A 23,309-nucleotide genomic window follows, 5' to 3' on the forward strand; every position below is an offset into this window, starting at 1 on the left:
AATTATTATAAACAAAGTCCAGGTTTCTTAATTAAAATACAAAATATTGGCTCTCCTACTTCGCCTGAAATAAGTTATGTCTTCAGGAGACTGCAATTATGGTGGCGCCTCCTAATGCCACCGATGGTCAGAGCCTGTCAGTGTTTGTATAAAACCCCGCTTTTTTAAGAGCTTTGCAACAGTGCGGCGGATTGTTACTTTGTTAGCTAAGGCTTGGCATCGAAATTCTAAAACAGAAGTTCAGGAATTTTGTTTTGAGTTTGGTCTGAACACCAAAAGACTTTCATTTTCATTCTCATAAATGTGGGAAAAAGTAAACTCTTCCACTTATTATGGTTACTAGTACATATTTGGACTTGGGAATTTTATCTCTGTCCATCTCTATATGTAAATGTTATGATTGGCTATATTTGGCAAATAATACCAAATGCAAATTAATTAGCCATTCATAGCACTTTTAAAACAACTTCTAAAGAAAGCCTTTATGTATTTGAATGGTAGCTTTTTTCACTTGGTGAAACAAACTTTGCTTTGTAACTGATTTTATCAAAATGAATAAACATTTACTTTTCAGTTACCTGTGTTAGTGACAACGGTTTAAAATGCTTTTGGGGACTTCTTTACCACTTAACCTAAGAAAAACTTCTAGGACAGAACAGGTTTGACTAGTTTTAATTTAATCTCTCTTCTCCTTCCTTGCCACCCTATTGAAAGAACACAAATGACAGTGAAATCGGCTACCTTTGGTGAGTGAAAGGACGTAAAAAGTAAAAGTCATGAACTGATTTTTATTCCTTGGACTCACACTATGCTTGCTTCTATGTAGTATTTCTCAAGTATTTCTATCATTTGAAAAAGCGAAACTGTATCTATTCCGTTCAAGAAAGCTACTGTTAAAAGCACTTTTTAAAAAAGATTTTTTATTGACTTTTAGAGAGAGAGGAAGGAAGAGGGAGAGAGAGAGAAACATTGATCAGGCTGCCTCCTGCCTGCCCCCAACCAGGGATCAAGCCCACAACCACAGCATGTGCCCTGAGCAGGAATCGAACTAGCAACCTCCTGGTACACAGAACAACGCCCAACCAACTGAGCCACACCAGCCAGGGGAAAAGCACATTTTTTTAAAAAAATTCTTATTTGTAATAGTTCTTGGAAATTATACTTGGAAATTATAGGTTACATTGTTGTACTTGGAAATTATAGGTCACACTGGCATAAGAAAACATTTTTAGGGGATAAACATTTTGACCTTTTGTGTATTAAATTGCAGGATTCGTTTTGTTGAGTTGTGTTATCAATGCGATTGCAGTTTATAGGGACCAATCAGTCATGACCTACATTTCTTAGACTTGGATGCTATGTTGGTAAAGTAATTTAAGACATGTCAGTACTTATTAATGTTTGTTTTATAGTTGCTATTGTTTAGCTACAGGTAGATGCTTAGTAGATATTTTTAGGTAAATTCATTCTATTGGTTAACTGAAGCAGAGCGTGCTTGCACAGCTAGGCAATAGTGGAGGCAGGATTCAAATTCAGTCTGGTTCATGAACATAGACTTTTTTTTCTATTTTCTTAATTGATTAAGGTATTACATATGTGTCCTTATCCCCCCTTTACGCCCCCCCCCACCCCGTCCCCTCACTCATGCCCTCACCCCCCTGGTGTCTGTGTCCATTGGTTAGGCTTATATGTATGCATACAAGTCCTTTGGTTGATCTCTCCCCTTTAACCCCACCCTCCCCTACCTTCCCTCTGAGGTTTGACGGTCTGATCGATGCTTCTCTGTCTCTGGATCTGTTTTTGTTCATCAGTTTATGTTGTTCATTATATTCTACAAATGAGTGAGATCATGTGATATTTATCTTTCTCTGACTGGCTTATTTTGCTTAGCATAATGCTCTCCAGGTCCATCCATGCTTTTGCAAATGGTAAGAGTTCCTTCTTTTTTATAGTAGCATAGTATTCCATTGTGTAGATATACCACAGTTTTTTAATCCACTCATCTGCTGATGGGCACTTGGCTGTTTCCAGATCTTAACTATGGTAAATTGTGCCACTATGAACATAGGGGCACACATATCCTTTCTGATTGGTGTTTCTGGTTTCTTGGGATATATTCCTAGAAGTGGGATCACTGGGTCAAATGGGAGTTTCATTTGTAGTTTTTTGAGGAAACGCCATACTGTTCTCCACAGTGGCTGCACCAGTCTGCATTCCCCCCAGCAGTGCAAGAGGCCTCCTTTTTCTCCTCCTCCTCTCCAGCACTTGTCGTTTGTTGATTTGTTGATGATAGCCATTCTGACAGGTGTGAGATGGTACCTCATTGTCGTTTTGATTTGCATCGCTTGGATGATTAGTGATTTTGAGCATGTTTTCATATGTCTCTTGACTTTTAATCACTGTTTCATCTGGCCTCTCCAATCATAACAAGACACAGATTCATTCTTTCCCATAAAGTGCTGGTTGAAGAACAATCCTAGGATGTGTTGTGCAAAACAGCCATCAGCTAAGCCAACAGTTTCTTAATGACTTTATAGACAATTTGTTTGACAAATTCTGCATATTATAACCTCCCTTCATCACCACCATTTTTGTTTATTCTAAATGTACACTCACATGCTAAATGCTTTGGGCAATCTCTCTGTAAAGGTATGAAAATTGTTCAGTAAGCCTCTCAATGAAAGTGTGCTGCATAATAAATGTGTCAAATGCTGTCGTAATGATTGCTTTACACTTATGAAAGAATGTTCATATATTGTGTCATTTAAGAATAACAATCCTCTAAAATAAATATTATTAATATCCCATTTTAAGGTGAAGAAATTAAGGCAAAGGTGTTAAATAATCTTTCTCATGTGTAACAAAGTAGGCAGTACCGGAACCACTACTTGAATCAATTGTTCTAATACAAAACCAGTGCTGTAAATTGTGTAGTATACATGTCTCTATTTTGGAATACCACACCTTTACAGGCATGCTTATATGCTTTGGTCAATTCTTGTTCCCAGTCCTTGGTCATATGTGGCTTACTTGAATCAAAGCTGAGCAAGCCATCACTTCCTCTCTTCTCACGCAGAAGCAGACTGTCTTCTTAACACTAATGGAAACCCTTGGGCTAGATGCGCATGTTACATTTTCCTCATTGTGCGGTAGAGGAGCAGTTAGTTACTCAAACCTATTTTTTTGCCAATGCACTGGGATAAAAATAGGAGCAGAGTTGAGATGGACTGATAAAGCCGGGAGGGGATATTACCAAGGAGTGTGATGCTTTATGTCCTTCAAGACATTAGGAGATTGTGCATAAAGATAACAGCATAAAATTCCTGGCTTTGTCTAACTTTGTCTATCTGTAGACATAACAACCTTCTTTTGAAGGATGATCTTTTCATAGTAACTCTCAAATGTTTTTCTCTCCATCAAGTGGTTAAATAGGAATACAAACATTGGGTCTCAGTTTATCATTGTGCACCAAACAATGGAAAGGCTTACAATAATCTAAATTCGATTGCGCCACGTGCCCATGACAGTAAGTTATGAAACACATTGACTATTATGAAATATTTTCTCATATATTCTCTCATTGTAATGGGTTCAGCAAACCATGGTGAGGGGTTGTTCCCCCCCACACATCCCTTCCTCCCCGACCCCGCCCTTCCTCCCCCCGCCCCCCCCCCCCACACACACACACTTCCCAGATAAAGAAACTTAGATTCAGAAGGGTGACCCCTTCCTGGTACTCTCTCAGGGGTGGGGAATGTCCCGGTCTATGGTCCATATAAGGGTCTCAAAATCATTTGGTCTAGCTCTGCCAAGGCATTAGGGGTGAGTTAATTACATGTTTGACTAAATATAGCAGACTAATTTTTAAGTTGATAATTTTTATGGCCCTTGACTGATGTTATAAATAGCCAAATGGCCCTTGGAAGAAAAAAAGGTTCCTCACCCCTGAATTCCAAAGTGACTTTTCCAAGGTCATTCTGAAAGTAAGTGGCAAAGCGAGATATAAATCTAGCTTCCTGGGATCTCTGAACACATCTTAAGTGATAAGATGTAGTGAGTTCCTATTAGAAGATTTAAGCATCCAGATGGCGTTTGGATACTTGCAAAGGAAATAGCATACATATTCTAAGGCAATGGATTTTAAGCTCATGCCCTATAGTTATTAATTTTATCCTTATATATTCTGACTTGGTGCATATGAATGATTCACTGCTTCTGTTTGGTAGAGGTATAATGCCAGAATATTCTTGGCCTGATAATTGTAGAACTAACTACCCATTAGCATCTGTAGATTTAGAACAGCAAAAGCTCAGAATAATTGAACTGCTTCAGAGTTTCACAGAAATAACTTTTGCCATCTAGAGAGTGCTTGAAAGCTTGACCAGTTGTAAATGTTGGCATTTAAACCACTCTAGGAGACATTATCAAATGGTCTTTGTATAATACTAATGAATCTTTCTCACGGATTTGTATATCAACCTGTGAGAAATTCCTGGATTACATTAGAAATTGCAGACATTTTGGCTTAACTTTATTCTTTAAAAATGGTTGGAAGACAACATGCAATTAATAAGCATTGTATCCAGGGAATTTTCTAGGAAAAGTCTTAAAGGACAATAGAAGACAGTATTGAATGATATTGCATATTGGATAAGAGCCTCCTTATAGGGGAAATGTCTGATGCCAGAATAACATATTGAGAGTAAGTCATTATTCTAGGTGTGAACTATCATCAGGTTTTAATTTCAGTAGCTATTTAGATCATTTTCTTGTATTTGCACTGTAGTCTGTATATCTCATTAAAATACAGTTATTGTTGTTATTATTAAAAGTTGTGAATGTTTCAAAAGGATTTATGTCTGCCTTTGAAAACACTGACCTAGAGCTGGGTTGATCGGCTCCAAAATTCACATCCCTTTTTACAGAAGCAGCTTCAGAGTAAAATGCATTTATCAGATGGGGAGAATGTTATTATACTGCAATTTGATGCTATCACTGCCTTGCTAATGAACATGCAGTTATTGAAAATACAACACTTCTAGGAGGAAGAAAAAAGAACTAGAGATTAGGAGGAAGGAGGGTAGGATTACCCCCGCAGGAAGAGAGGGGTGGTGAAAGGTGAGAGATAAAGAAAACAGTTACACACTTGAAAGAGAGTTCTAGATAAGAACACCAGGAGGGATAAGGCTTTTAAAAATGGAGACAGCTAGATAAAGAGTTTATTGTAAAATGGAGGAACAGGAGATACCAGGAGAATGCAAGGCTTAAGAAGAGAAAACCAATAGCTTTTAAATATAGAAAGTACCTGGGAAAGGAAGATGGAAAGGAGATCCACTTAAGAGGGAGCTTCAAAAACACATGCATGTCTGAGAAATGTGTGCGTGCACCATCCCCCAACTCACACACATACACACATACACACATAAACACAGGTCTAAAAACCGGCAAGTTAGGAAAAGTTCAGAACTGAACACATCTAGTTAGGCATGGAAGGAACCTGTAGTGTGAGTTTAGGTAACTATTTTTAAATTGAATTTTAGAGTTGTAATGGATCAGGCCTTGTGATTCACATTATAATTCAAGAAAACTACAAACAAAAGCCAAGAGGACTGTGTGATAAACAGATGCCATTTTGAGTAATATATTCTTATTCATCCTGTGATACAATATCATTTTGGTTATTTAAAAAAAAAACCACGGCATTTTAACCTCCGCATTCAAATATTAATAGGTATTAATAGGTAGGGAAATTGTCCTAGAAACAACTGACCTCTAAAATTGGCAAGAGCTGGAACTATCTGCTTTATTTATTGCTTCAGTGCAGAATAAGCTGTATTTAGTATATAAATGAGTGCAAAAGGTTTTCTGGATGCAGCATTGTGTATCTGTTTAAATAACAATTTATTGCATACCAAAGAGGATCTTGTAATTTGAAAACTCTATTATGATACTCAAACAAACTCTTATTGTGTGGATAGTGGTTAAGATATTGTCAAGAATATTGTTAGGGGCTCTCAACTTTGGTTACGTATTAGTTAGTATTTAAAAAGACTGGTGCCTAAGCTCCTTCTTAAGAGTTATGATTTAATTGGTCTTTGGTGTGGCCCAATCATTAGTATTTCTTTAAAATTCTCCCTGTTCCTCATTTGTGATTGTAATGTGCAACCCGACTTAAGAACCTTTGTGTTAGTGCAATATTATATGCTTACAGCTTGAATATTAGTAATTATTGTCCATCATCTTCATTGTTAGTTATATTTCCCCAGGGTTATTATGTCTTAGGACACAGAGTTCATATCATCCACCTCACGTTGCAGGGTATTAGTGGATCTTGGGTGACAGGTACACATATTTTTCTTCTGTTGCTGAATGGACAATTTTTGTGATATAATTGGTGCTAATTTGTTAGGCTCTAAATTTATCCTAAAGCTTTTGGTGATGATTCTATGAAATATTGTATGTTTCCCAAGGGCAAAAAGATGCTATGGAAAAGTAGGGCCATTTAATTAAAGCATTACAGATAATAGTATATAAGCTATTCAGGCAATTTTGCATTAGGTAATTTTTAAATTTCCTTCAAATTGTCTCATTATGAGCATAAGATGATTAATATTGTAAATATATTTTATCTTCCATTGAGGATTAACCTGCTCTCCATGGGAATTTGGTATACATTGGCAGTTGTGTTTTTCATATAACATTTCTATAGATTTTGAATGGGTTAATGTGCTGGTAGGATAACTTTTATAAAGTATGAAAAGTGAGGGTTTAAAGACTTTTACTTTGGTTCTCTCCAACCTGCCTTATCAGGTATCTTTTCCCCACTCTAGGCATTTTCTGACCTCACCTCATCCAAGAGTCTACTCAACTCTGTATACAGTAGTCCCCCTTTATCTGTGGTTTCACTTTCCACATTTTGAATTACACACAGTCAACCATGATTGAAAAATGGAAAATTACAGAAATAATCAATTAATGAATTTTAAATTGTGCACTGTTTTGATTAGCATGATGAGATATCATGTTTTCCCATTCCACCATGCCTGGGACACGAGTCATCCATTTGTCCAGCATATCCACACTATATATGCTGTCTGCCTGTAGGTGAATTAGTAGTTGTCTCCATTATCAAATTGGCTGATGAGGCATCCTTGTCCTTGAGTTCAAGTAATCCTTATTCTTCTTATAATGGTCCCAAAGTACAAGAGTAGTGAGGCTGGCAATTCAGATATGCCAAGGAGAAATTGTAAAGTACTTCTTTCAAGTGAAAAGGTGAGTACAGTATAAGATATTTTGAGAGAGACCACATTCACATAACCTTTAATATAGTACATTTTATGATTATTCTATTTTCATATTACTGTGCCTAATTTATAAATTAAGCTTTATCATAGGTATGCATGTATAAGAGAAAAATCATATATATTTCATTACTATCCATGGTTTCAGGTATCCACTGGGGATCTTGGAACATAGCCCCACAGAGAAAGGGGGACTATTGCCTACCTCTAGGGTCTTAGCAGTATGGTGTTAATTGCTAATGTTTGTTAAAAAGTAGGCACTCTCAGGGTTTCTTGCATTGTAATATGGGCCCATAAAAAGAGCACCAAAAACCGAAAACAAAACCTGTAAGCCATTACAACTCAAAAAAGTGAGGTATTAATTGATAGGAACAGAAACTGCTCTTTTGAGTCAAGGGCCACTTTAATTCAACAGGCAATCACCTATTCAGCTCTCTGTCATGATAGACCAAGGTATTTTGCAAGTGCTAATATAATTCATTACATGATACTTTTCCTTCTAGGTCATTATAATTACCTAGTATTGACCAAAGTTAGCACTTGGATTCATAACTGTGGGATTGGGCATGCAATCTGCAAGTTTCCTTATAAAAAGTAGGGCGAGCCAACCTAACAAGGGTTACAGTAATTCGTCAAGAAGGGTGCCTAATGAATCTTTACAGCTATGTTTTCAAAGAATACTGACCTTACAAGAAAAATCTATGGAATATTGTTCATCATTGTTAAGAAAATTGATTGTTCAACAAATATTAATTGAGCTGCTAATATGTACTGTTGGACACTGGTTAACAAAATAAACTCACCCCCCACTTTTATACAGTTTGCATTCTAGCGAATCTCTCAAGAAAGAAAAAAAAAAAAGTAGACGTGTCTCAATTGTAATAACAATTAAATAATTTTATGTCCTTAAATCAAGTGAATTGATAATGTCATATGATTAAAAACTCTGGAAGGACAAGAACCTGGTTTGAATTTTTGTGTATCTAAAGCATGTAAACATAGTAGTTACACAGCAGGCATTCAATAAATATCTGTTAAGTGAATAAATATTTTCAAGTTGTGAATTGTTGTGAATGAGCATTCAAATTTATCAAAGGCTCTACAAATGAAGAGATTTCTTTTAGGTTAACTACAAATGGCTCAATGGTCAACTTACTTATTTAAAATATTCTGTCAACTTGGATGATGGATAAAGCATCTGCTCCAATAATTTCTCTGACCAAATGTTCTGAGGTCAGGTAACGGGAGTCTCTTTTTCAAATACAACCCTTAGATGGGCATTTTATTAACAGTGTTTGATTTCTAGTGATTAAATGTTGGTTGATTCTTCCTTAAGTAACTATTACTATTAAGTAACTACCCACTCTCTTGAAATAATATAAAACAATCTTAGAAACATACAATAATACAAAACATATTGAAAAATCCTCTATTCCCTTAAAAATATTCAATAATGTCATCATCCATTAAAAATAATACCAAACATTTCAAAACAGTTTTAGTGACTGTATTTTGTTATTCATTTCTAAGTTTTCCTTAGCAAGTATTAATTAGGTAGACAAACAGTGTGGACTGTGCATGATTGCAACCCTTTCAGGTATGACAGGAGAATTTAAGTCAGATGGTGGTGTTATAGCACCACTGTGCTTTCCTTGGGACCACTCCTATGTGCGCCACATTCTCTATGCTATGTTTTTGGCTCAAAAAAAAAGAGTGAACTGAAGGCAATTTAATATCACAGATGCTGCTCTGTTCTGCACTTGTGCAGGTACTCACCAAAAAGATTCTAGAGGGGGATGTCTTCCCTGCCTTTTCCCTCTACCACCAACCTCTCCTAACTTCCCACCCTTTTCCCTTACCCCCTCCCATACAGTCTCAGATAGCTTTTGCCTAAGAATTTTATGAGGATAGTCAAATGATTTTGGATTATTTTCCAAGCTTGAGAGATGATTTAGGAATGTAGGTGCCATTTATATTGGACATCTGTCTTTCACTGCAGTTATATGTTTGCATGAGAAATTTTGTTTCATGGAGAAAGCAACATTACAAGGAAAAATGACACACTTAGAAATGAAATAGGAAGACCCTTCCAGAACAAAATAGATTTACAAACGCTGCAACTTTCTGTTGAGCAAGTTTTAAAAGAATCTTTTGCAGCCTTGAAAGTCAGGGAAAAAATGAAGTCTGTCTATTGGACATAGTAGGTTTACATTCTTATGGGCTACGTGTGTCAAATTTGAGGGAAGAAAAGACAAAACGAACAGAAAAAAAATGACAGCCGAGAAATATTTCAACATGGATTCAATTGTCTCTTTTCCCCTCTGAAAGGTCACTTATATTAGTATAGACCCCAGTCAAATAGTACATTCTGCGAGGTGAGTTTTTATTGAAATGTACTTCTATTTAGAAACAATTCTTATGCTGCCTTGGATGTTTTCCTGTCTCAACTTCTTCCTCAGCAGATATTTATTCAGTAATTTCATTGATTTCTACACCTTTTAAATACATGCTCTGAAATTTAAAATATTTATGCCATATACTTGCAGAATACTTCATCTTTCAATTTGCTCCCGTAGACTTAGATATAAATCCACCTGGGAAACTAAATGACGTGGTAAAGTACATTTACTTTTCATTGAAAATGAATTGGACTTTTTGTTTGGTGGTTAGCATTTCCTCTTTGTTCCTGGCAGGTTTTTGTCGTCTTTATTTTCTTTCTCTCGTTGCACATGTTGATCCTTTTGAAAAATGAATGTTTGCCAAGTCTAGTCTGAGTTGAAAGAGAAGGTAGGGGGTGGGTGGATACTAAAAATTCTGACCAAGATTATTAACAATTGATTTCCAATATAGAGGTAGGCCCTATGTGCCTGGTTAAGCAATTAAATTACAATTACAGTAGTTGATATTATAAATCATGCTTTGGGAAAATGAGTTTTTGAGACTCGTGATGCCTAGGCTCATTTTTATTTTTCACTTGTATCTTAAGGAAAAAAGAAGCACACGTGGAAGATTTTAGTTGTCCCTTCCTCTAGTGGCCAGTTTCTACTTGTAGCTCTATGCTGTGTTCTAGAAACAGGAAGCAAATTCATTACCTGGATAGCTTGTTATAGAACGTAGAAGAAAACTGTCATATACTTTATTTGGGGTGTGTTTTTATAAATGCTGAGGGAAACTTTTTGTCTCAAAGTGCTTGCTTTGAATTTGCACCAGTGACCAAAAAAATTCTTCATTTGGTTTGGATATGGAATATACAATTTCAAGAATTTTAGTGGTTTAAGCCATTTCTTATTGAAATGGTATTTCTTCCTTTACTTCCAAAATGTCCTGCTATTCATGTGATATCCGTTTTGCAGTGGTGTTCTATGTATGCCAACATTGGGCGCTACTACTGCGCATGGCTATTAACAAAGAATTTTCAGTAAGGCAAATATTAAATAGCATCATCAAATTCTAGTGCCGTGAGTTTGTGTAAGAAAAAAAATGACACATACAATCAGATCCTGCAAACCTTTTCAGTAGCTTGCCTTTACCAATAAAATGAGGACTTGTGAGAAATATGGCTTTGATTTAGACACTCACGGGAAATATTTTAAAATACATTAAACAAGAAAGCAGTGCTTCTAGGCAGAGTAAAGGAAAAACATTAAAATTTCATAATCATTCTAGAATTTGCTAGATAAATCAACACTGCTATCAGAATACTACTCCAGACAATGAACGTACTGTGAGCCTAAAGTTAAGGGAGAGCTTGTAAGGAAAATTATAGCTGCACAAAAACATTGAGACTTCCAATTTTTAAAGGCATTAAACATTAAGGATAAACACGTACTTTGCTCATTTCCTCGGATTAAGCATGGTATTTTAGAAAAGTGTGCACTTTCCCCATTATACCCATCAACTTTTAAACAGGCAAATTTCAGTCTGCATGTGGTCATGAACAATATTTGACTTGTGTCTATTTGCATGGGTTAAAACCAGTCAAAGTGCTGAGCACAATTAATGGGAAGTACTTAATTTGTAAGTCTGTTTGCATTTCAACTAAAAGGACTTAAAAGTTAAGAATCATGAACTACATCTTTAGGGTGTTTGTATTTCAAGCACACTTACTTAATGAGAGAAATATGAATATGCTTTTCTGCTTAGAATTTTGGTATTTAAATACCACTAAAGCTGGGCTACCTAATTACCATTATTGAATTATTGTAGCTACGACTTTGATATCTAAAATATAATTACCAGTGATTAATTCTCTACTGTAAAAGATCTGGCTGTAATTAAGAAACAACAAATTAACCTCAATTGACAACTCCTCCTCTTATTTTGTAAGAGGTGAACTTTCATAACTTGTAAAAACCAGAAATAAACTCAAATACAGAACTGAAACATATCATGTTAATTTAGCCACAACCTGAGACTTCACGTAGAAGTGTATGAAATGTGTACTATTAAAAGAAAGATCTAAAAGAGTACTACATAAAATTGGTGGCAAAATTTTCAATCTGCTGCTTGAAAATTGGCTTTTCCCCCCCCTCGAATTTATATGCCCCATTCACCACTGTTCTGTGTCAGATACATGGCTATACAATTGCGAAAATGGAGGCTTTTCTGGTAGCAAAAGGGTTAAGTTCTTTTTGCTTTACCAGTTTCAAATTACAATGAGAAGCCTCTTCTCTCCCAGCAGGGTTGTGCTTACACTACTCTTTAGATCTCCCTTGAAGAGGGCTGGTATATTTGTGCCTGCTGGAGGTGGAATTAACTAAGAAGGAGAAAGGGAGTGAATGGACGTAGAGGAAGGTTTTCAAGTAAATACAGGGAAACACATTTACTTGAATAGTACAACCTTGAGTCGTATTTTACACTAAGACGACACAAAAGATGTTAAAGTTATCACCAAGCTGCCGGACAAATAGATATTCCAACACCAAGGTGCAGATCAGCATAGATCTGTGATGCAGAAATCAGGATTTGTCTTGGAAAGAGCTTCAGGGTTGAGAAGAACTCAAGAGCAAGTGAAGATAACTTTGGGAGCTACAGTTTATCAGAAGATCAACTTTCGTTAATTCAAATACCAAAGGCCTGATTATCATAAATTCATATAGGAATGCCTAGGTCATCTGATCAAATAATATTAGCCGTCTTCTGCTACATCAATGCAGCAAAAACTCTTAACAACTGTGGATAATTGGAAACTTGAGTTGCAGCTTTCTTAGAAATAACTACTCTTGACATATTCCAAAATATTTAAAATAGGGCAGGAAAATCAGTGAGGATGTTGGGTACAGAAATGTCACTGTCATGAAGAATAGGTAAATTTGTTTTTTCTGCTACTGGGGAATTGTACCTCCTTGAAACTTAGATTTTTTTTTTAAGAGGACAAGAAGGACTAAAAACATCAACTTTGCTTTTGGACAAAAATGCATCTGAGTGTATTTTTATTTAGGGGTATTGTGGGTTTCCTCTGGAGCTGCTGGGTTTTACTGGGTTATGCAAAAGGAGGTTTGGGAGACAATCATGTTCACTCCAGTTTTATTTATAGAAGACTACGGAACCATGAAAGACGGGAAATACAGAGGGAAATTCTCTCTATCTTGGGTTTGCCTCACAGACCCAGACCATTTTCACCTGGAAAGCAAGCTTCCTCTGCACCTCTCTTCATGCTGGACCTATACAACGCGATGGCCAACGAAGAAAACCCTGAGGAGTCGGAATACTCAGTGAGGGCATCCCTGGCAGGAGAGGGCAGAGGAGCAAGAAAGGGATACCCAGCCTCTCCCAATGGGTATCCTCGTCGCATTCAGTTATCTCGAACGACTCCCCTGACCACCCAGAGTCCTCCTCTAGCCAGCCTACATGATACCAACTTTCTGAATGATGCTGACATGGTCATGAGCTTTGTCAACTTAGGTATGTTGTTCGTTTATTTGTTAATCTATGTTATTACAAAGTGGAAGTTTTTCTAATGGTAAAGTAGCTGCCTGGTAGGTGGTCATGTTTACATAAAGTCATTTTCTATAACTCTCCTCTCCAGCTTCTGTTTCCTTTCTTTCATTGATGCAAGGTAAGGTTTTGCCTTAGGCAATGAAGTCATATATGTATTTTGTTTTTAATATAAAAAGCTAAAATTAAACAAATATAGTTGGGGTAGATTTAGGTCTTTTCAGAGCTTGTTAAAATATCAACCTTACTTAATGTATAAATGTATGAGTAAACAGGCAATAGTCTAAAGAAAGGAGATTTACGAGGATAGTTATAATACATAATAACTATATGAGCAAAAAATAATAATAAACATATTTTTCAAAAGCATTTACAGACAGAAAAGTAAAAGTGACATTTTGAGCTATATTTTCGTGAGTAATTTAGAAAACAGATAAGTGTATATTTATACGCTACTCAAAATCTCTCATTCAGGGGAGGCAACTACTGCGAAAATATTGATATGAAAGTAACCAAGATCAAATAATATTGTAAAAGAAGACTATCAAATAGCTTCAGAAATTGATACTGAAGTTCTCTGAACAATATTTTAGAAACAAAGTTTCAATCTAACATTTTTAACTGGAATGATTAAAATATATAATAACTATTTGATTATTTTCAGAAGCAAGGGAAATGTAAATCATGCCAGCATGGTCTTTTCCTATACAGAATTTCTTTTTATTTGAGTTAAAAATTAATTGAAATTCTTTAATTAGTAACATTATTATAGAATAATTTTTAAAATTATGTTTCACTCAATGTTGATACTTTCAAGGCAGTTTTAAAAGATTGGCACTATCAAATGGTAAATTAATGCCTTATAGTTCATCTTGCAATAATATTAAAGTTTCCCAATTTAAAAGGATTTTACAAGTGCTATAATTTTAATAGATACTGAAGGTGAAAATTTATTATCTTCAGACAGTCAAGATAAAAAAAAGATAGAATATGTTTATTTTTGAAGGCTAAAAATTGCATTAACAAGTTCAATCAATTTGAAAGAATTGAGAACATTTTAATGTAAGAACTTTTAAAACTGTTTTAAATATGCAATCTGCTTTGACTTAAAATTGACATATTGATTATACACTTAATTAAAAACTTCCTCATATATCTCAAAAATATTCTTTGAAAAGTCAGATAGCAGCAGCTCCTAATAGCACATGATACTTTTATAATATATGTTGCTTAATGTGCTCTGCTCATTTGCTCTCAGCAGTGCTAGCATGAAGGATAAGGTGCATAATAAATCATATGTTTCATGTTACCAGAGACAAAGCTCTCATTATTAAGTTTTAGTAAGTCATCATTGGTTGCTCTAATCAGGTGTCCTGGACACCTTTGCTTTGACATATAATTAACAGGTTTCATTTGAAACTTTCAAGCCATTAAAATATAGCTTAGTTCTAAATTTATTTGATTGCTTTTCCTTCTTTAAGTGGCATGCAAATGTGGCTCATGATATATTTTTACTTTGTAGCAATTTCTAAAGCATTATTCAATAATTTAAATTAATTTTACTATTTTAATAGAAAAATGTCAATCTAGCATGATTTACATATTCACAAAATAAATCACTGAAAATATCAGTTCAGGTCATCTAAAGTCTGTTACGGTAGAGAGTGTTATATTATATACCCTTAAAAAGCAATAGCCCAGTCATAAATCTGTTCTAATAAAATATTTTATTATATTTGAATATTTTGATCATTCACAAAAGAAGTGTATCTGTGTTTTAGAAAGGAATTAAGTATGATTTTGAACCTATATGCCATTACTTTTTATAAATCTACATAGAATAAGACAACCAAAACCAATAATAAATAGTTTTATTCAATGACTTCTAGAACCATTTTGATCATTTAAGAGTGATTATATTTTTAAATCAATGAAATTTTGGTTATATTGTTTGGATTATGATAACTAGTTCATTAAATACACCATGAAAAATAATTATTCATTTTACCCTAGAGAAATAATTGGATATAAACTTCAGAAAATTTTTATTTATTTTTTATCATGCTTGAACTGCTGAGTAATGATTTATCTTCAATAATAAACCATATTGATCTTTTTAAATTTAATATTCCAAACTAAATTCTCACATTAAATTACTGATAAATTAATTCTGATACTAAATTTTCCTACTAGTCTCTGAGGAAAATTGAACCACAATTTCATTTTATTATCCCCAGACCATGCCTTCTAATATATCCAAAATTTGCAACCTATCATTACTTAGTAAAAAGGTTTTCTGTATTTCTTTCATGATAAAATAGGTCAAAGTGTACTTAGAAAAGGTGACACTGTAATATCATTGTTAACTGCACTGAGAATTTGAGTGTCCTTATGTACCATTCATTAGCAAATATCTGCAACTTGTTTCATGTTCTTATAAGACTCAAGAGAATTTTATTTTATATTTTAGTATCTTAAAATATATGTATATTGTAGGGACTAAGGGCAAATGACCAAATTAACAATAGGCAAGGGATTTGTATTGAGGAAGTCACCTGGATATTTAAATATGTGAAAAGAATCTGTTGACATTTCCCATAATAAGATAAATTGTATAAAAAGGATCTAGTAACATCCTTTTTATGAATGCTTGCCTGTGTCATTTCAAGTCAAATAGTAGATTTTCTACAATTATCTTGTCATTCAGGAAGACATTTTTTTCCAACATAAGTTTTGCTCATCAAGAACAATTAAACTTATTTCAAACTCTGAATCATATTTAACAAAATATCTATTTAAAAAAATGTCAGATGAGAATAATTTTTATCCATAAGTGAAAAACAATTTAGAGTTTACCAAATGAAAAAAATAAAATGTGAAGAAATTGTGTGAAGATCAATATAAACAACTAAGTATGAAACTCAACACATTATTTTGACGCTTAAATTATTGTAGTGATTTGTTTATTTTTAAGAAACAAATGTTATATAGTAATTGTGTGAAGAGAAGCTTTCCACTCTATTCTATGCATTATTCCTAGGCCAACTTTAGTCAGTCTCACAGTATCTAGCTTTTACAGGTAGACTTCTCTGATTTGTCCTGGAAACTATTGAATATCAGTGAATTTTTTTTTTCTTAGTCAATGCTACAGTACTTTGTTAGAAACAAAAATGTGTTTATGGTAAATTTGTTCTTTTTTAGCCATCTCTTTATCAAAAATGTTAAGGGTTATATATAAAATACCTATGCAGATAAAAGGAGTTACTTGGTAATTTTCTTGTAATATTTAAGTGTATCTTCTGTTTATATAAACATAAACATGTAGAGCATTTCTAAGATCTTTTAGTTAGAAACTGATATTGGATTACATGGTGATACTATAATAAACATGACAATGTTTAGATGTTTTAGAGGAATTACAAAAAACAGTAAATACAGGAAATTTACATTTATATCATTCCTAGTCTCCATGTATTTTTCTGATAAAGAAGAACTTTGGGTTTATTAATGGTTTTCAACTGACTTGATCAGTTGGCTTAGAGTCAAATACTTAGATATATTTTAAAACAATATATTAATTCTCAAGCAGAAAAATATATAAATGTAATGCTTGCATGTATTTATTTTATAACAATATATTTATAATGCTAAGATATGAAATTTAAAAAATATTCTTTCATGCCCTGACCGATTTGGCTCAGTGGATAGAGCTTTGGCCTGCGGACTCAAGGGTCCCATGTTCGATTCTGGTCAAGGGCATGTACCTTGGTTGCAGGTACATACCCGGTAGGGAGAGTGCAGGAGGCAGCTGATCAATGTTTCTCTCTCATTGATGTTTCTAACTCTCTGTCCCTCTCCATTCCTCTCTGTAAAAAATCAATAAAATATATTTAAAAAAATATTCTTTCAAAACTTTAACCCTTCTCCTCTTGCTTCCTCAAATCATTAAACTCTTCTGGCACTAGAAGAAAACAAAACAAAACAATGCTTATGTACTCTGTTGAAAGATTTGAAAGACATCATTGATATTTATTGTTGTTTTTGGCTGACTCAAGTGCCCAGTGGAGAGGAATTTATATACAGATCTACCTAAAGATGCCTATCTATGCCGTGCCGTGTCTCCAACAGGGTTATTAACACTTGTGTAACATAAACATGTCCATAAACACATGCAAGATTTTTTTTTTTTTGAGGGTGAAGGAATGGGATGGGAGGAAAGATAATCTAAATCCATTATAGTACATATTCCTGGATTATATCTGGAATCACAAATGCTAATATTGGCAAAAATATCATTCTTTAAAACTCTTAACTTCTGAAGAGAGAAAAAGTTGCTATGGGTGGAGAGCTCTCTCCTTCAACAACCTGTTGCATTCATCAATGTGACCAAAGGGACTCTTGTTTTCCTTGAAATGCATTTTATTGTCCAATGATGGGCATGGCGGCAGAGATAGCTACCATCACAGTTTAAGTAAAAGCTTTTTGCAAGTTTTAATGGACACTCACAAATAACCAGTGTAAACGTTTAATAAAAAGTAACAGCAGGGAGTAGGAAGATATGATAACATCCTCTAGAAAGGCTTAGGTATACTTCACCCACCACCTCCCCAATGCCTTCCCTTTTATTCTTCCATTTTTAAAAATATCACCTCCCTCTCTCCTCTTCCTCCCACTCCCCCCCTCCCCCCTCCCCCCTTTTTTTTCTCTTTAGTTCTGTGGTCTCTCTAGCCCCAGGCTCTCTTGGCACCCTTCTCCTTACGGCCCCCACCCTTCCTGGGATCTGCCTTTGGTCCTAGTTTCTTCATAGCTGGAGGCTTAGATTAGCTGAAAATCAATTAGTTACAGAGTGATCATTTAGGTACAGTCTCCTGTTTTCCCTTTAGCTGAGAAGGAAAGGTTATGATGTGCCAATTACAGCCTCCGCCCATCAGGAGAAAGCTCCCCAGGGCATGAGAATTGCTCTGTTGCCATCCCTTGTAATTGTTGCTTCCACCATCCCATTCTTCTTTGCCTCCTCACCTCTGCCCGAGGATCTGACAGAATTTGATAGAACATCAATTAAAATTTAAAAGGGGAAGTTTAAGGGAAAGTTTTTTTTTTTTTTAAAAGGGTAAACATGCAACATTAAACAAAAACTCTAATCAAAAATGTGATTCTCTTTTAGTTTATATGACACTTTTGCTTATATTATTTTTATTTAATATTCCTGCCACTTCTGTGAAGAAATTTCCATTTTTTAGGTAGAGAAGATCTGATGAGAGAGAAGAAAGAGATCAGGAGTACCAGAGGCACAGCATAATGAGAATGAGAAAGAGGGATAAATAGAATATTTTTGAAAAAGCCCTCGAAAGAAAGACATGGGCGCAGTGAGTCATTAGAGGCTGGTGTCTGGGTGAGGCCAGAGGCAGGTGGAGGATGTGTTGGGAAATCCTCAGTCTACCTCATACTGACACAGCAGCTAATTCAACATCCCCAGCCACATCAGCTCCAGGGGAAAACCCTTTCATCCTTCCCCACAAAAATACCAAAGTGGGGAAAAGAGGGGGGGTGGCTCTCAGTGTCTGTGTACCAGGAGCGTACAGGCTGGCTACTCACATTTACAGTCATAAATAATGTAGTAGCTCAGCTTGAAAAAAAAACCACAGGTTAAAGGAAGAAGCTCTCCTGACGCACAGAGCGGGGCTGAGATCAGAGGAGCCACTGCAAGGGTTGGCTTGAAACAATGAAGCCCTTGTTCTAAGCAATGTTTATGAGTGCCTCTTTGCACCTTAAGTTCATATTTTATTGGCTCAGCCCTGGGGTTTCCCCATTTGCTCATCTCTTAAAATAATACCCTTGGCCAAGATATCCTTTAAAACACACCAGTCAGCCCTGACAACCGGCTCATGTATTTGGGAGGAAAAGGGATCTGTTGTGATTTTGATGTCAGATTGGGATGCTTAAGGTTCAGTTATGGATCTTAATGTTATGACAGTACAATAAAAATAACAGTGGGAGTCTTCACCTACCCTTTTAGAAATGTTTACAAGAATCCCTACGACCAAATGGTGACCCCTGATTTGTATGTCTTGTCTAAATGGTAAATCATAATGTACAAAGGTAGAAACATAATTAATTAAAGTGTAGACTGTTTAAAAAGAGAAAAAAATCGTTTGTAGATTAGGAGGAAGGATCCTTAGTGGTTTGAGGAGAAAAGAAAACAGCAACAAACCTTCATAACTAAAGAAAGTGTGTTTTCTCTACTTGGAAGACAGTGAATTACATGAATATTACATAAAACTTAGCAACCAAGACCTTGCATGATGTTAAATAGTTTGGTGTAAAAATTAAACTAGGGTGTGTGTCATTTTATGATGTCTAAGACGGTGAAGATATCTATCTTTACAATGGTGTACCCTTTCTTTTTTCTTTTCATAAACAATGGAGTATAGTGCTTGTATTTAAAGAAACAACTGTGCATTTAAAAATGAATACTATAATTAGATTATCTCTTAGAAATTGTTTATTTATCTTCTTCCTGGAGGCAAATAACAAATATTTTTGTTCTTGTTGTTGAACAGCTTTCCTGGAGTTGTTAGGAACAAAGAAAAATAGTTTTTTAAATGTTGGGATTAGCAGATGTAAATCCCATTTAGATTCAACACTATGAGACATGTCAAAATCAAAAGATTTATTAATATTTTCAAATGCTAGTCTTATGCTGTCATGATATGAAAAATTCAATATTATTTGTTTTGCACAGATTTTCTGTCCTTGCTGGAACTATGGTAATCTTTCTAAATAGGACACACAGGATATTTTCCGAATCTTAAGTTCATGCCATAATACTGCTCAAATGGCTTTTCTTTTTGTGCTTCCGTCACAGAAGCAGAGTAGCATAGAAGAAGCCAGAAAGTCTGAATTGGAATCCCACATTCTATACTTTCTAGTAGTGTGACTTCTGGCAAGTAACCTAAATTTTCTCTGTGCCTCTGGTTCCTTATCTAAAAAGAGCCCATAATTATAGTTGTTTTTTTTTTTTTTTTCCCCACTGGGTGTTGAGAGGATTTAAATCAGTTAATATGCACCCAATTTTAAGAACAGTATTTGGAACAGAGTGAGACCTCAATAAATGGCCGTTTTTGTTATCAGAGTTGCATTGTGTCCAACATCTGTACCATATTTGCAGAAGTGGCTACATAATTTGTGAGGCCCAATGCAAAATGAAAATGGGGGGCCCCTGGTTCAAAAATTATCAAGAATTCCGAGGTGATGGCAGCAGAGCATTAGACCAAGTATGGGGCCCTTCGGGGTGCAGGGCTCTGTGGAACCGCACAGGTCACGTGCCAGGGGAGCCAGCCTGCATATTTGATTACATGTTTTGAGGGCTGGAACATGACCTATTCATTCTTTTTAATCCCCAGGGGTGGGTCAGAGTCCCAGAAGGAAACAGACAGCATGTGTGAAATGAATCATTTGAGGAGGGTTTAACAAATGTAATCTTTAAAATGTTGTGGGCAGGGCTTTTTGGCAAAACTGGATGATGCAGCACCTGGAACAGCAGGGGAGCTTCCCTCCACTCCAGGGTAGGGGGCAGAAAACTCCGAGGAGAGCTTTAGGAAGAAGGTATCTTCACAGGAACTGTGGTCTTTTTGAGAAAGATGCCATGTAGTCACCCCCTAGATACTCAGCAGGGTGGGAGACTGAGGAATAAATACCTACACATACTTTTCTGTCATGCTTCTCATTGGAGAGTGGGTCCTAAGACACACACTGAAGATATCTGGCACAAATCCATAAATGAATATTGGCCATCTAGTCAACAAGAGTTCTAGAATCATTTCAACTTCATTGCAAGTTACTCATCTGTGTGCGAACCTTTGTTCTAGTTCATTTATAAAATTCCAGAGATAATCATAAATTAATGTGAGAGTGAATTCACAAGTTGGTGAAATAAAGCGGCAACAGCACACATGGCTTGCTGATAAAAAAAAAAAAAGTTAAGTTGTATATGAATCAGTAAGTTCATGGGATATATTAAAACTATTTTAGAGCAAACTGAACTTTAAAACAAAAACAAAAGCCTGAAGAAGTAGCACTCTCAGATTACAATACAAACAGTAGACTGCAATTGCCAATCAAAAGTCTCAGTATGGAAAGCACTAGAGTGTATGCAAATGTGTAGGGTAAATACAAAGAGCAATATATTTTCTTTAATCTATAGGCCTGTTTATCCTCAATCCTATGTCATTGTTCCTGAAATGACCCATAACTGTGTGTTAAAGGTTTTGGAATTCTGAGTGGAATCATCTGATATTCTCCCACAGTTCATGTTGCAGGCAGAAATGTTAGGATGAGGTAAATTGAGATCATTATCTTTGTTCTTGTTACTTTTCCTCTCCTCTGGCAGAGTTCCTGTGACTTACAGAGGCAGAATTTAGTGGAGCAGGTATGTCTGCTATTTAGTTCTCATAAATAACCAACCACTAAGCCTTGAGGCCAGAGCCATACCTCGGCCCTTTAATCACGGACAGCATTGGCTATAACAGCCCCTTTCCAGTATAGTCTATGTTCCCTTCCAAAGCCACTAAGGACAGTAATTTTACACTGATTTTACTTCTATAATTATCAAAAGCTGAGGGAGAATTCAACTGGGAAACTGTATAGGCACTTGTACAAATAAATAACCTTGATGCAGGCACCAAAGACTTATTTAGTGGAGAAGTGAAGGTTATCAATTAAACAACTTTTATGGTTAATGTGTTTTTTAGTAGTAAATATATTTTTATATATTTTTATTTTTAAATAACAGTTTGGCATACAATATTATATTAGCTTCAGATATGCAACTAAGTGATTAAACATTTATATAACTTATGGAGTGATTACCCCAATACATCTAGTACCCATTTGACACCACACATAGTTACTACACTGATTATATTTCCTATATTGTACTTTATATCCCTGGGACTATTCTGTAACTCCCAATTTGTATTTTTAAATCCCTTCACCCATCCTCCCATTTGGCAACCGTCCAAATATTTTCTGTATCTATGAGTCTGTTTCTGTTCTGCTTCTTCTTTTATTTTGTTTTTTAGATTTCACATATAAGTGAAATCATCTGGTATTTGTCTTTCTCTGTCAGACTTATTTCACTTAGCATAAACCCTCTAGGTCCATTCATGTTTTTGCAGTTGGCAAGATTTCATTCTTTTTTATGGCTGAATCTTATTCCATTGTATATATGCACTGCTTCTTCCTGATCCATCCATCTATTGGTAGACACTTATCTTGGCTGTTGTAAATAATGCGTCAATAAACATATGAATGTCTGTGTCTTTTCAATTTAGTATTTCATTTTCTTCAGATAAATGCCCAGAACTGGAGTTGCTAGGCCCTTCTTTACCTCTTGTTACAGCCTTTGTTTTAAAGTCTATTTTGTCTGGTATAAGTATTATTAACCCAGCTTTGTTTGTTTGTTACCATTCTCATAAAATATCATTTTCCATCCCTTTTGTTTCATTCTCTGTGTGTCTTTTGACATGAAATGAGTTTCTTGTAGACAGCATATGTGAGGGTCTTGTTTTATTATCCATTCAGCCACCATGTTTTTTAATTGAAACATTTAATTCATTTTCATTTAAAGTATTGATAAATACATAGTTATTATTCATATTTTGTAATCTGTTTTTTTTTTTCTTCTTAGAAAAGACCCTTTAACATTTTTTTATAATACTGGTTCGGTGGTAATACACTCCTTTAGCTTTTTCTTGCCTGGGAAACTCTTTATCTATCCTTCAATTCTAAATGATAACTGTGCTGGTTAGAGTAATCTTGGTTGTAGGTTCTTGCTTTTCATCACTTTAAATAATTTCATGCCAATCCCTTCTGGTCTGCAAAGTTTCTGTTTAGAAATCAGCTGATAGTCTTATGGGTACTCTCTTTTAGATGAATAATTGATTTTCTCTTGCTGGTTTTAAGATTCTCTTTTTGTCTTTAACCTTTGGCATTTTGATTATGATGTGTCTTGGTGTGGACTACTTTGGAATTATCTTGTTTGGGACTCTGTGCTTTCTGGACTTTTATGTC

The 23,309-nt window shown here is 35.2% G+C and overlaps 1 protein-coding gene across 1 annotated transcript in view; it reads left to right on the forward strand.

Annotated features, from left to right (window-relative positions):
- The first annotated feature begins 12,014 nt into the window (after positions 1–12,014).
- The window catches only part of BMP5 (bone morphogenetic protein 5), a 122,714-nt gene continuing 111,419 nt past the window's right edge, over positions 12,015–23,309 (forward strand). The window contains exon 1 of the mRNA XM_059701348.1: positions 12,015–13,205. Coding sequence (XP_059557331.1) covers positions 12,716–13,205 — 490 coding nt within the window. The 5' untranslated portion in view covers positions 12,015–12,715. The remainder of the gene's footprint in view (positions 13,206–23,309) is intronic.

This window comes from Myotis daubentonii, chromosome 6 (genome assembly GCF_963259705.1).
Source record: "Myotis daubentonii chromosome 6, mMyoDau2.1, whole genome shotgun sequence".
Taxonomy (NCBI): domain Eukaryota; kingdom Metazoa; phylum Chordata; class Mammalia; order Chiroptera; family Vespertilionidae; genus Myotis; species Myotis daubentonii.